The 15,577-nt window shown below is 42.0% G+C and overlaps 1 protein-coding gene across 10 annotated transcripts in view; it reads right to left on the reverse strand.

The window, feature by feature from the left end:
- Positions 1–15,577, reverse strand: part of ARHGAP12 (Rho GTPase activating protein 12) — a 112,263-nt gene that overhangs the window by 84,938 nt on the left and 11,748 nt on the right. For all 10 annotated transcript variants that reach the window (XM_036842323.1, XM_036842321.1, XM_036842322.1 and 7 more), the window contains exons 2-3: positions 9,652–9,690; positions 7,255–8,009 (exon numbers count right to left, since the gene is read on the reverse strand). In XM_036842323.1, the coding sequence (XP_036698218.1) occupies positions 7,255–7,932 (678 nt within the window). In that variant the 5' untranslated portion in view covers positions 7,933–8,009; positions 9,652–9,690. The remainder of the gene's footprint in view (positions 1–7,254; positions 8,010–9,651; positions 9,691–15,577) is intronic.

Here is a 15,577-nt window from a genome sequence, read left to right on the forward strand (position 1 = left end):
CCGCATGCCACAACTAAGAAGTCTGCACACCGCAACTAAAAACAGGCGCAGCCAAAATATAATAAATATTAAAAAAAAAAAAAGAGGGAAGTCAGCAACCCAGAAACACTAACAGGCATAGACCAAAAAAGGCCCAACAAATCCCTGCTCTACATCTAGCAGAAGAACCAGAAAAGGGGAAGACCAGCAAGACTGAAAGGTTTTGGATATTACCGCTCTAGTCCAGCCAAATGCCACAGGACAAACCACTGATTCCACCCACAGACCACCAGCGGTGGCAAGCAGGGCTGTAACAGGCACCCCAAGACCCCCGCCAGGGTGGTGTCAGAGAAGACGGAGGCAGCAACCAGGGCGGTCACCGCCAGACAGTCACAAGACCCCTCCCACCTACGTACATACACACAGAGGGCGCTTACTGGAGACTCAGAACCTGCACCACCGCCGAGCGGCAAGGAGGCCATCCTCTTACCAGCATGTCGGTGGAGGGCATGTGGGCCAAGGAATGAGGCATTGCCGCCGCCCCCCGTCCCGGCCAGGTAGGCAGCAGGGAGATGTACTGGGGGGCCAGGCACTAATGAGGAACTCTCGGAGAAGGCCAAAAACATGGGTACTTGAAGAAGTTAAAGCCTCTGTCTGGTACCTACAACTACATCAAACCTTAAACACAGTCCAATTTCTAGCCCGTTGAACATAACACTGCACACTAGAGGCCTATTTACTTCCATTCCTATTACCCAATAAAACATGTCTGGCTCTCAACAAAAACTACGAAGCATGGCAAAAGGCAAGAAAAAAAACCATCTAAAGAGATAAAGGTAGCATCAAACTCAGATATGGCACAGATGTTGGAATTATCAGGCGGAATTTAAAATAACTACTATTAATATTTTAAGGGCTGTAAAGGAAAAAGTAGGCACCATACAAGAACAAATGAGTAATGCAAGCAGAGGGATGGAAAATCTAAGACAGAATCAAAAAGAAATGCCACAAATTAAAACACTGCAACAGAAAAGAGAAAATGCCTTTGATGTGATGATCAGTAGACTGGACACAGCTGGGAAAAGAATCAATGAGCTTGAAGGTACGTCAACAGACATTTCCCAAACTGAAAGCAGGATAAACACCAAAAACTTACACAAATACCAAAATACAAAAAAACGCACACAAACTGCAGAAAACCAAAGATGAAGAGAAAATCTTGAAAGAAGCCAGAGGCAAAAACACTGAACTACTAAGAACAAGAATAAGAGTTACTGCTCACTGGAAACCATGCAAACAAGAAAAGAGTGGGTAAAATATTTCAAGCGTTGAAAGAAAAAAATCACCAACAAGAACTCTGTATCTAAAGAAATCATGCATCAAAGTGAAGCACTTTCCTGAACAAACAAAACTGAGAGAATTCAGCACTACCAGACCTGCCTGCAAGAAATGTTAATACTGTTAAGACGGCATTGCTCCCCAAATCAACCTACAGATGATCCCTATTAGAATCCCAGCTGGCATCTTCACACCTCCCTCTGCTCCATCTTCACACCTTCCCTCTGTGTGGTGCCTCTCTGCCTCTCTGCCTCTCTATGGACATCTGTGGTTGCATGTAGGGTCCAGGATAATGTCCTCATCTCAAAATCCTTACCTTAATCACATCTGCAAAGACCTTCTCCCCCTCTTCGGCCTACAATAGCAAAAATATCTTGGAAAAAGAGGAAAGTAGGAGGAATCAGTCTACTCAATTTCAAGACTATTATATAGCTAGAGTAATCAAGCCTGTGTGGTATTAGAGGAGGGACATACATGTCTCTGAGTGAAACAGAAGAGATGGCCCAGAAACAGACCCATACAAGTGTGGCCAGCTGATTCTGGACAAAAGTGTAAACGCAATTCACTGGAGGAAAGATAGCTTTTCAACAAACAGTCCTGTAGTAATCAGATACCCACAGGCCAAAAGAAATGAACCTTGATTTAACCTCATTCAAAAATTAAACTCAAAATGGATCACAGATTCAAATGTAAAACTATAAACTTTTAGGGGAAAAAACAACTTGAGGGAAATATTTAGAATCTAAACCTACTGTGATGGTTAATTTTGTGTGTCAACTCAGCTGGGCCAGATACTTGGTGAAGCATTATTCCAGATGTTTCTGTGAGGGTGTTTTGGATGCAATTAACATTTAAACTGGTGGACTTTGAATAAATCAGGTTGCCCCCCCCAACAGAGTGGGTGGCCTCATCCAGTCAGTTGAAGGCCCACAGACAACAGAAGACTGACCTCCCATGCAAGAATAAACTCTGCCAGCAGACAAACTTCAGATCTGAACTTCAACACTGGCTCTCCCCGGGGTCTCCCGCCTACCATCCCACCCTGCAGGTGTTGGACTTGCCAACTTGTATAACCACATAAGCCAATTCCTTAAAATAAATCTCTCTCCATACACACACACACACACACACACGCCTTACTGCTTGTTTCCCTGGAGAACCCTGACTAATAGAGCGATATAGCGAGTTCTTAGACTTGACACAAAAGCCTGATCCATAAAAGGGAAAATTAATAAATTGGACTTTATCAAAATTAAAAACTTTTGCTCTTTAAGAGACACTGTTAAGAGGACAAAAAGACATTGGGAGAAAATATTTGCAAATTATATATCTGACAAAAGACTAGTATCTAGACTATACTAAAAAAAGACTCTCTCATCAGCTTGATGCTTTGTGACGACCTAGAGGGGTGGGATAGGGAGGGTGGGAGGGAGGCTCAAGAGGGAGGGGATATGGGGATATATGTATACATATAGCTGATTCGCTTTGTTGTACAGCAGAAACTAACACAACATTGTAAAGCAATTACACTCCAATAAAGATTAAAAAAATAAAATAAAAAGTAAAAAAATAAAATAAAATAATTTTAAAACTCTCCAAACTCAACAGTACAAAAGTCTAATTAAAAATGGGCAAAAGCCTTGACGAGACATTTCAATGAGAAGGATCTATTGATGGCAAATAAGCACATAGAAGATGTTCAACATCACTAGCCATTGGGGAAATGGAAAGTAAAATCAGGAGCAATTACTACACACCTATCAGAATGGCTAAAATAAAAAAGTGACAACACCAAATGCTGGTAAGCATGCAGAGAACCTGGATCACAAGCATTGCTGATGTAAGTGCAAATGTACAGCCACTCTGGAAAACAGCTTGGCAGTTTCTTGAAAAATTAAACGTGCAACTGCCATGTAAGTGCTGTTTAATTTTCTTGAAAAGTGAAACAGCAATTATACACACGGGCATTTATGCCACAGAAATAAAAAAGGTACGTTCACACAGAGACCTGTGCAGTAACGTTTATGCATAGCAGCTTTGTTTGCAATAGCCAAAAACCGGAAACTCAGACATTCTTCAGTGGGTGAATTATTTTTAAGTACGGTACATCCGTACCATAGAATACTAGTCAGCAACAAAAAGAACAAACACTGATACACACAACACCCTGGATCAATCTCCAGAGAATTATGTGGAATGATAAACGCCAATCCCGGGGACTTCCCTAGTGGTCCAGTGGTTAAGAATCCACCTTCCAACGCAGGGGACGCAGGTTCAATCCCTGGCTGGGGAACTAAGATCCCACATGCTGCAGGGCGACTAAGCCCGCACGCCACAACTAATGACCCCACGCGCCACAGCTAGAGAGCCCGCGCATCGCAACTACTGAGCTTGCGAGCCACAACTAGAGAGAAGCCCACGTGCCGCAAAGAAGAGCCCGCACACTGCAACAAAGATCCCGTGTGCCGTAACACAGACCTGACGCAGCCAAATAAATAAATAAATAAATAAATATTTTTTTAAAAGCCAACCCCAAAAAGTTACATAGGCTGTGAGTCCATTTATATAACATTCCTGAAATGACAATATTATAAAAATGGAGAACAGATTAGTGGTGGCGAGCGGTTAAGCGGCGTTGGGGGTGGGAGGGGAGCGGGTGTGGCCATTAGAGGGCAACATAAGGGGTCCCCGTGTTGATGGAAATGCCCAGCACCTCGCCTGTACCAACGTCAACACCCTGACTGTGATACTACAGTCCAGTCTGGCAAGACGTTACAACGGAGGCAAATGGACAGAGGGCACAGGGGACCCCTCACTATGGTTTCCTACCACTGCTTACGAAGCTACAATCATCTCAAAATGAAAGTTTAATTAAAGGAGACTGATCAGTACTAACATGTCAGAAGAATGAAAATCTCCTAGCAGAGAAACGGCGGGGAGGGTGTAGATACCGAGTGGGAAGGGGCTCATGGCTGTACATAAGCACAAATCCATCAAGCCGCACATTTACGATCAGGACAATTTACACACGTGATTACAGGCTATGCCTCACTGAAAAATTATTTTAAGTTGCCTTTTGATTATTAATCTTGTTCACTGTAATCATGACGTGATTACGTATAGAACTTTTTTTTAACTGTCTGTACATTCATCAACAACGAAACAAACCGTGGGCCGCTTTTAGCAGAAGCTGTTTAGGTGGGGTGGTGAAGCCGTACGAGACCAGGTGAAGGAATGAGCAGGAATGAGCAAACACAAAGAGGCAACTACGCGCAGCTCTTCCCAGAGGTTGCCAGTGAAGAGTGATAAGGTGATACTCGGAGCGGAAGGTATTGCTGAAGAGCTTTACTAGAACAGGAAAACATGAGCCAATGTACATCCTGAAGGAAAAAACTTGGTAAATAATGAGTTTAAAGCCATATGAGCACAACGCTACACAAGGTTTAGCAAAAGGTTTGTGAAAAAGAGGGAAAAGCAAATATGAAGAGACCGCTCGTTGATAGAAGATGCCACGCCTGCACTGCCTGTACTGGGGGAGATCACTGACGACACTGGTGCACCTGTAGGTTTCACGGAGGGAATAACTGTAACAGAAACGACGACAACAGTAATGACAGCTCTGTGTGCTGAATGCGTCCTGCGATAACCCGCCCCGAGGTGACCCCCACTGTCCCGTAGCCTGATATTCACGCTCTGTGCTGTATCCTCCACACAGAGCAGCGCTGAGCTGTGTGATCGCTGAGACATGACAGGGTGCAACTTCCAACATCGGGGCATAAAAGACAAGGCAGCGTCCACCCTGTTCCCTCTTGGATGGCTGTGTCTCGGGGAAAGCTAGTCACAACATTCAAGCATCTGCAAAGAGGCCCAAACAGCACCACGTGAGTGACCATCCTAGAGGCAGCTGCTCCGGCCCGGCCAAGCCTTCGTAAGACGCCAACCCCGTGAGAGACCCTAAGCCTTTAAAACCACCAACTAAGCTGCTTCTGAATGACTGACCCACAGAAACTGTGACATAATAAATGTTTACTCTTTTAAGCCAGGAGATCTGGGAGTAATTTATTAAGCAGCAGTAGATACCTACTCTACTTGATTAAGTGCCAGGCACAGTTGTAAATGTGCTAGGTATACAGGAACCCACTTGTGATCCCCATGTCAAGAGGAGGAAACTGAGACACACAGAAGTTAAGTAATTGGCCCCAATTATCACTCAGCCAGTAAGTGACATGGACCCAGATTCAAATCTAAAGACAGCTCGATTAACTGCTGTGCATACATCCTCCCCAAGCAGAAGCAGTTCCCACCCCACAGTTTTCCCTTCTGCTGTGAAACAGAAGGCAAGACTATCTGCTAAGAGAGCAGGGAAAAGCAGGTGAATCAGAGAACTGAATAAAACGGAAAAGGTTTGAAACAGCTGCCACGAAGAGCTAGGACGAGGTCTGGCTAGAGAAATCGAACAGGATTTCCAAACAGTCCAGAAGAGGTTAGGAGCCTCGACCTTCCACGCAGTGCATTTAAAACGAGCACAATGAAGAGAACACAGGGCTGCTAGTGGACCTACACATGAAGCGTAAATTCAGGTGTGAAACAGTGGTGATGGCCAGATGGAAGAGAAAACACACGTCTTCCCCAAGTCCAACTAATACACAAGGAGCCACACACAGAAAAATTCCAGGACACATGAAAGAAATATTCTACGTCAAAGTATCATGTAAGGACTGAAGAAAAGACTAAGACGAATGATGATAAACTGACAGTAACTGCCTTGATCTGAAGCATCAGAAGTTTTTCTAGAGAACCTTCCCTTTTTCCTATCTCCATTCAAAATGTCACAGGAAAAATTAAAACCTATAAAAGAAAAAGAACATACTAGTTCCATTACAATCAGACCACACCTTAAGAGCAGCCTCACTGACTTAATTTGATGAATAAATCTTACAACAGAGCTTTAGGCCCAAACTTATCAAATTCACTAGTAATTAAACTTTTCTAAACACATTCAAGTTTCAGTTTCACGCATGTGCTTTTAAAATTAGTTCACTTTACTTGACAAACTGACACAAAGTCATCTCAAAATAAAGTTAGGTAAGGGGGGGATATCAAACCATAGATGCAAAATTTTTTCAAGGCTAATATTCAATGCAAGACACTTAAGACACAAAAGTGCATGAACAGAGATAAAGGTTTGTGCATTCTCTCTCTTGATATATATATATATATTTAATATTCAAGGTTAATAAACAAGTTTCAAAGAACAAGAGTTAGTATTAGTAGTTAATATTCCTGTGACATTTTTCCTCTTATATCCATTATTACCTGAAGACTTAGTGAAAACAAATCAAAATGAGTGCAGCTAGAAAACATACTTTTTCCAGTAAAAGAAATATCATCCCTGGATAAACTAAGTAAATCCTTTCCACGTAATGGGTAATCAATAGAGGGGGGAAGAAAAGTGTCCACACTTCTGGAAGTTCTAGTCCTATAAAGGAACAAGAAGAATCAGAGAAACCCTAAAGTGAACCTCCATCATCCCACAAGTTATTTCACATATTCTCTGTCTCTCTCAGTTGGGATAAACCCACGTACTCTGAAAACATAAGGCAAAACAAACAATTCCTAAGTCTTACAAAGATTTTAATTAAAATAAAACCTATAATTAAGAATGGATAAACAACAAGGTCCTACTGTATAGCACTGGGAGCCTACAGTCAATATCTGTAATAAACCGTAATGGAAAAGAATATAAGAAGGTGTGTGTGTATATATATATATATATATATATATATATGACTGATTCACTTTGCTGCACACCAGAAACTAACCCAACACTGTAAATCAACTATACGTCAATAAAGTAAATTAAAAACAATAGTAACACCTATAATTAAATGGTTATGAAGGTGGCACAAGTGCTCCATCACCCACTTTCAGTCTTACCCTCGTCTGCTCAGTGGAGCTGCTGCTAAGCTCATCACCGGACTCCGAATCCTGACGTATCCGTTCCGAGCCTTCTCCTGCTGAATCACACGACTGTTCCTGGGAGAAGCCAGCTTTCTCTACGTCCAAGAACTCCGGACCAGGAAAGGGACCAAAAAACCGTGTCCTATTCTGGCCAGAAACTTTGGGAGAATGTGCGTCACTGTTGAACTTTCCATGATTATGGGTCAGGTCCAGGCTGAGGTTGGCAGTCTGACCTGGAATATAACTGGGTCCAAAATTCTGATTGGCATCACGAATAAGACCTGTTCCTTGAACAGGCGGCGATGGCTTTCCAAAACTTGAAAGCTCGGGCAATTTGTTCACATTTTCTGTTGACCTGTGAAGGTGGAGACTCTGCGTCGTTTTCACAGAATGATTCGGCAGCCCCGCTGCCTGTTTCACAGGCGGCATCAGGGCTCTGCGGCCGACCTCCCTCACGTACTGGGCAGGCACATAAAACGCTTTGGAGTTCTCGTCCAGCTTGACCTGCCACCAGTCATCGTTGGTCTTCTTCACCAGGATGTACCGCTCCCCTTGCTTTATCACGACCTTTCTGTCCTTCGCTTCGTATTCGTAATCATACTCCACTTCAATACACACCTGCCCTGGAACAATCTTCCCGCCTCTGTCAGCCATCTTCGTTCCGTAATATTCACCTCTCAAAAAGGATGCTTTGCCACATTATGGCTCTGTGGCTTGTTGGACCAATACGGCTATTTTTATTTAAATGAAGGAAGAGAATGAAGAAAAAAGTTAACATAGTCTGGATTTTTAATATTCATTCACAAGCATCACAGAATAAAGAACATTACCTTCAAATCTCAAACCCAGAAATTAAACATGTGTCTAATATTGTACGTATGGTCCTGCATTACAAACGCTCTCATTCTAACTGTAATCTACATTTGTCAGTCGTTTATGACCAAAACTGAACCAGTGACTGGAAGGGTAAATACGCTAACCAACCAGACGTCCGACTATCAAAAATAAGAGGTGGGAAGAACTTTCCTTCCTTTCATGACTACCTCAAACCTCCTTCACTTTCTTAGAAAGGCTCACTAACAATAACTAATACATACTAGGCATTTACCAAGGCCAGGCATTGCTCTAGGTTCACTGTATGCCTTATCAAAAACCCTCTTTGAAGCTAAGGCTGAATTTCAATGACCCTGAATTTCATTCACTGACCCTGCATTCTTTATTTTCTAAAATGATCAAGTGCATTAGTGAGCTTTAAAAAAAAGTTATCCAAATATATGTTTCATTTTCTAATATAAACTGATTAAAAAGCAGCATTGTTACTTTTAGGCAAAATACACACAGAGAAAAGAAACTGCTAGTTTACTTTTGTTTCCTCTTACATCCACCCCAGGATGACCACATCCTCGTTAAGCTGAATCCCACAAATCCCAGCAAATAACCAGTCTTTTTATTTGTAAACTTTACACACACACACACACACACACACACACACACACACACACACACACACACACCATGCAAAGTCTACTAGAAATAGCCCTAAAATGGCTTGAGAAACCTAGGATTCACTTTTACAATTCCAAATATTTTAGTACCTCATAAAACACAGCATTCAAGCTTCAGAATGATCACAGCATCTCGATTTTGCTACAATTCAAGTCGAGCCCCAACTACTGTGGGATGAACTGTGTTCCCCAAAAAGGTATGTCTAAGTCCTAACACAGGACCTGTGAATGTGACCGTACTTGGAACTAGGGTCTTGGCAGATGCAATCAATCTGAGATGAGTTCACATGGCTTAGGGTGGGCCCAAAATCCTTGGAGACAAGGAGAGGAGACACACAGAGGGGAATAAGACCCGGCAGAGGCAGAAATGGGGAGTGAAGCAGCTACAAGTCAAGGAATGCCAGCAACCGCCAGAAACTGGAATGGGCAAGGAAGGATTCTCCCCTAGAGCCTTCAGAGGGAGCACAGAGGACCTCTGGCTCCAGAAGAGTGAGAGAATAAGTTTCTGTAGTTTTTAGGTCACCCAGTTGGTAGCACTTTGTTACAGCAGGCCTAGGAAAACACGCTCAACCCAGCACTCCAGGATCCTCGGGCAAACCAGAGTAACTCTGACTAGTGAGATGTACCAGAAATGTTCCCACAAGGTCGCATAGCCTCCCAGTTTTCCTCAGCACACTATTTACACTATATGTGCAGTAACCACCACGCCCCTGGGGACAACATCCTCTGAAACAGACAAAGCCCAGGTGATAACTAGTTAGGCATACAATTTCAGCAACTAAAATTTACTTTCTAGACAACCTACTTGAATAATTAATTTAATACAGTAATGTTGTTTCAAAAAAAATAATAAAAATAAAAAACTTACCTTAGAAGGAGAACTAAACAGCCAGTCTTACATTTAAACCTATAGAAAAAAAAAATAATAAAGTTCATTAACTTTAACCAGGATTGCTTAAAGAAAGCTAAGAATGCAATGTTGCTCGTGGTTTTAGAAGCATAACTTTTTTTACAACAGCTGTAAGGAACACAGTACAATTTTACATATCACGACTGTGTCCAGCACCGCCCTCCAAACAAACTACACTTTACCACTGCCCCTCCTACTTCATTTCCACTTTGTTTCAACTTCATTTTCGCCCTTAGTTTTTATCCTGACAGAAATATCTTTTCAAACTTCTAATAACATGAGAAACAACTTTTGTAAAATCGTTAGTAAAATACAAACCCAGAATGTGAGACATTCTATGAGAAACATACCTGAACTCTTCAAAAACTCAATTTCATGAAAAATGAAAGAGAGAGATTCTTCTAGATTAAAGGCGACTACTGACACACAACAACCAAATCCACTCAGTGTCCTAACAGGTACCTAAAACTTAACCATATCCAAAATCTACCCCGACCCTGCCCAATCTGCCTGGTCTTTCCCGACACAGTAAATAGAAATTCTAAGCTTCAAAGCAATCAGCCTTTATTTTCACGCATTACCAGGGCATTAGTCACTATGAACTTTAATCCTTTTACCTACATAAAAGGTTTTCACTACAACTTTTCAAAGTTCCACGTTGAAATACTTATCCTCAGGTGACGTTTTTTTCTTTTACTTTCCAGGAAGTAATAAAATAACTTACGAAACATCTTTGAAGATACTGAAACAAGTCAGGGAATACACAGAAGGCTACAGGAGCTCAGGTGTACCACAACTGCTCAGACACTGATCCGCAGGAATGGAGAAAAGGGAAGTATGAAGAATAAGGAGTAAACCGCATGGTTTCCTGGTAGCAGGGGAGGGGCCGTGGGGTGGGGTGCAGCACAGGCTAGAGGCGTCCACGCCCGGCCTCCCACTGCCAGGCTTTATGACCACACCTTCCCCACCGACTGCAGAGGTAAGGAGGAAGAGCAGCCAAGGAAAACGGTAAATCAGTTTCACCACGCTCAACATGGGACACCCAAACTAAAGTTGTCAGTACTGTAAAGGAAATGAGAAGTGGGAGGACAAGAAAGACGGAGAAGCAGTCGAAAGACATCCAGATAGAACAGGCAGTTGATACAAGGCAGACGACATGAGCAAGAGTGAGCACAGGGGTAGCAGGAGCTGAGAACAGGTTTCTAGTTAATACGGGGATGGGGGTGGGAGACGAACTGGGAAGCCCGAGACAACTGAAATAATAAACTTCTAGAAAGTCACGCAGCAGGAATTATGTATCACAATCCAAGGTCTAGGAAAAGTGAGATAAAATAAATATGAAGAGAAAAGCCCTATTATAAACTACAGATTCAAATAAAATTAAAATAATTGTGGGGTAGCTCTAAAAACTTGGATCTAAGGGAAATTTATCTGCATATATGTGAATAACATATGCTACCTATTTTTATTTAAAAACATAAGCTGTATTAAAACAAATGTTTGTGGGTTTTTTTTTTATAAATTTATTCATTTTATTTATTTATTTTTGGCTGCATTGGGTTTTCATGGCTGCGCGCGGGCTTTCTCTAGTTGTGGCGAGTGGGGGCTGCTCTTCTTTGTGGTGCGCGGGCTTCTCATTGCAGTGGCTTCTCTTGTGGCAGAGCATGGGCTCTAGGTGCGTGGGCTTCAGTAGTTGTGGCGCACGGGCTTAGTTGTTCCACGGCATGTGGGATCTTCCCGGACCAGGGCTCGAACCCGTGTCCCCTGCATTGGCAGGCGGATTCTTAACCACTGTGCCACCAGGGAAGCCCTGTTTGTGGTTTTAATTTTGGTTTGTTTCTTCGTCTATTCCCCAAACTGTGGATTCTTTTTTTTTTTTTAAGTTTTTTATTGAAGTATAGTTGATTTACAATATCATGTAAGTTTCAGCTATACAGCACAGCACTTCAGTTATATATTTTTTTTCTTTTTTTTTTTAATTTTATTTATTTATTTATTTTTGGCTGTGTTGGGTTTTCGTTTCTGTGAGTGGGCTTTCTCTAGTTGCGGCGAGCGGGGGCCACTCTTCATCGCAGTGCGCGGGTCTCTCACTGTCGCGGCCTCTCTTGTTGCGGAGCACAAGCTCCAGACGCACAGGCTCAGTAGTTGTGGCTCGCGGGCTCTAGAGCGCAGGCTCAGTAGTTGTGGCTCACGGGCCTAGTTGCTCCACGGCATGTGGGATCTTCCCAGACCAGGGCTCGAACCCATGTTCCCTGCATTGGCAGGCAGATTCTCAACCACTGCGCCACCAGGGAAGCCCTATATATATATTCTTTTTCAGATTCTTTTCCCTTATAGGTTATTACATAATATTGAGTATATAGTTCCCTGTACTATACAATAGGTCCTTGTTGATTATCTTTTTTTTTAATTAAGAGTGATCTCTTTTATTTTTAATTTTAATTTTATTTTGTTTATTTATTTTTTGGCTGTGTTGGGTCTTCCATTGCTGCGCACGGGCTTTCTCTAGTTGTGGTGAGCGGGTGCTCCTCTTCGTTGCGGTGCGCAGGCTTCTCACTGCGGTGGCTTCTCTTGTTGCGGAGCATGGGCTCTAGGCGCACGGGCTCAGTAGTTGTGGCACGCACACTCAGTAGTTGTGGCTCGCGAGCTCTAGAGAGCTGGCTCAGTAGTTGTGGCGCACGGGCTTAGTTACTCCACAGCATGTGGGATCTTCCCAGACCAGGGCTTGAACCCGTGTCCCCTGCATTGGCAGGCGGATTCCTAACCACTGCGCCACCAGGGAAGTCCCTTGATTTTCTATTTTATACAGAGTAGTGTGTGTATGTTAATCCCAAACTCCTAATTTATCCCTCCCCCCACTGTGGATTCTTCTCTTTAGATTAGGTTGAGCACTGTTTATCCTGCTATCTTAACCTCTCAAGTATTTCGGTTAGAATCTTATTCAACTACAACGCCCTCTGAGCACAACACTCCTCCAACTGAAATATATTCTATACTTATCACCACACTCCTCCACCCTTTTTCATCACACACGCACAACTACTAAGTACCCAACCACCAGGATAGAGTTTTTGCGCATCTACTATTAGGTAACAACCACTGCTTTTCTTTGAGGCGTGAAAAGCCTCTTACCAGTGGTCCTCTTCCTCAAGCTTCAACAAGAACAGACACACCTAGAGACACACAACTTTTTACAGCTTTTACTTCTTTCCCCCCCTCCAAAGTCAGATTCATTTCTACCAGGCTATTTTAATACCTAATGGCCTCCTCCTTTCTGTCTACTAATTTTTCTCATTTTCTTTCCTAGCACAAATTACACAGCCAGCAAATGTTATCTTCCTCCCCCAGGACATCTGCTTTAATCAACTACATCTCACAGCATGAGATCCTTACCAGGTACATCAAAAAGTACACAAGTCAACAAAGTCTTAAGAGGACTGGGATAAATGTATCCATAATTAATGACCTTACAATTTAAGTCTGATACATACATGTACAACATATTTAGCAATTCTAACACCATGAACAACAAAATGCTAATATAGCCTCACACACGTATTAACCCACTTAAAAATACCACAATTTAAGCACCGATTCTTGACACCAAGTCCTCCAGTAGCTTTAAAAGTACTTGTTTAAAATTAACACTCCTTAAACAACCCTCTACTAAAGAAATCAATTAAACTTAATGAGCACAACAAAAAAGTTAAAAACAACTCCAGTATAAGTTCCACAATAAGAAATTATTCCACCAAATAATTTTGTAGATTGTATACTTAACAAGAAATCATAGGCCATGATAGGGCACCTAAGGTTTTTTTCTTAATGCATGATCCCTGTTTTCTAAGAATACAAACGTATAGAATATACGACATATCTTTAGGCCTAAAGAAGAGAAGCAAAATATACTCATTGCTATTATAAACTATTCTGGTCATAAAGAAATAGCAAAAATAGGAACAGCAGAAAGGATACAGGAAATAATCAGGTAAGTGGAAAGCAGCAGAAAACTCAGCCAAGCATAAACTGGTAAAGGAAATTCAAAACCAGATTGAAATATGAAACAAAAATGAGGAAACAACAAAAGAAGTACTTGGGAGAGCAAGCATATTTTAATAAAAATGATATTTGCATGGGGTATTTCAGAAAGATTTGTGCCATCAAGTCTTTCTTAGAAATGAGGTAGGGACTTCCCTGGTGGCGCAGTGGTTAAGAATCTGCCTGCTAATGCAGGGGACACAGGTTTGATCCCTGGCCCAGGAAGATGCCACATGCCACAGAGGAACTAAGCCTGTGCGCCACAACTACTGAGCCTGCACTCTAGAACCCGCGAGCCACAACTACTGAGCCCACGTGCCACAACTACTGACCTGCACTCTAGAGCCCATGCTTTGCAACAAGAGAAGCCACCGCAATGAGAAGCCCACGCACTGCAATGAAGAGTAGTCCCTGCTCACCGCAACTAGAGAAAGCCCGCACGCAGCAACGAAGATCCAACACAGCCAAAAATTAATTAATTAATTAATTAATTTTTTTAAGAAACAAAGAAAGAAATGAGGTGGACGTAAGAAATTTTTCTTGCATTGTTACAAGAGTGAAGAAAATATTCCAATTTAAAAAGGAAGAAATATGACCTTGGGTTTGACAATGTGAGTCTTTAGATATACCACTAAATGCATAATCCATGAAAGAAAAACCTCTTAAATAGGACTTTATTAAAATTAAAAACTTCGGGCTTCCCTGGTGGTGCAGTGGTTGAGAATCCGCCTGCCAATGCAGGGGACACGGGTTCAAGCCCTGGTCTGGGAAGATCCCACATGCCGCGGAGCAACTGGGCCCGTGAGCCACAACTACTGAGCCTGCGTGTCTGGAGCCTGTGCTCCGCAACAGGAGAGGCCGCGATGGTGAGAGGCCCGCGCACCGCGATGAAGAGTGGCCCCCGCTCGCCGCAACTAGAGAAAGCCCTCGCACAGAAACGAAGACCCAACACAACCAAAAATAAATAAATAAATTTATAAAAAAAAAAAAAAAAAAAAAAATTAAAAACTTCTGCTCTGTGAAAGGTAGTGCTGAGAGAATGAAAACACAAACCACAAACAAGGAGAAAATATTTGTAAAATACTTATCTGATGAAAGACTTTTATCCAAAATACAGAAGGAACTCTTAAAACTCAAAACAACCAAATTCTTTAATGGAAAATGATCTGAAAAGAGACATCATGAAAGAATATATGCAGGTGACAAATAAGCACATGAAAAAATGCTCAACATTATGTCATTAGGGAATTGCAAATTAAAACAATGAGATACCACTGTACAACTATTAGAATGGCTAAAATCCAAAAAAACTGCCACCACCAAATGCTGATGAGGGTATACAGCAACAGGAACTTTCATTCACTGCTGATGGGGATGCAAAATGGTTCAGCCAGTTTGGAAGACAGTTTAACAGTTTCTATTGATACAAAGCTAAATGCTGTGTTAACCATACAATCTAGCAATCACACTCCTAGGTATTTACCCAAATGAGTTGAAATCTTATTTCCACAAAAAGTCCTGCATGCAAATGTTCAGAGCAGCTTAATAACTGCACAAAACTGGAAGCAACCAAGATGTCCTTCAATAGGAGAAAGGATAAACTGTGAGACAGCCAGACTTACAATACTATTCAGTGATAAAAAGAAAAGAGCTATTGAGCTACGAAAAGACAGAAATGAATCTTAGATATATTTTGCTAAGTGAAAGAAAAAAACATAGCCTGAAAAAGCCACATATGGAATGATTATATTATATGACATTCTGGAAAAGTCAAAACCATAGAGACAGTGATTGCTGGGGTTAGGACGAAGTGGGGGGGATTCCATAGATGAAGCACAGAGGATTC

Source organism: Balaenoptera musculus, chromosome 2 (genome assembly GCF_009873245.2).
Source record: "Balaenoptera musculus isolate JJ_BM4_2016_0621 chromosome 2, mBalMus1.pri.v3, whole genome shotgun sequence".
In the NCBI taxonomy this organism is placed as follows: Eukaryota; Metazoa; Chordata; class Mammalia; order Artiodactyla; family Balaenopteridae; genus Balaenoptera; species Balaenoptera musculus.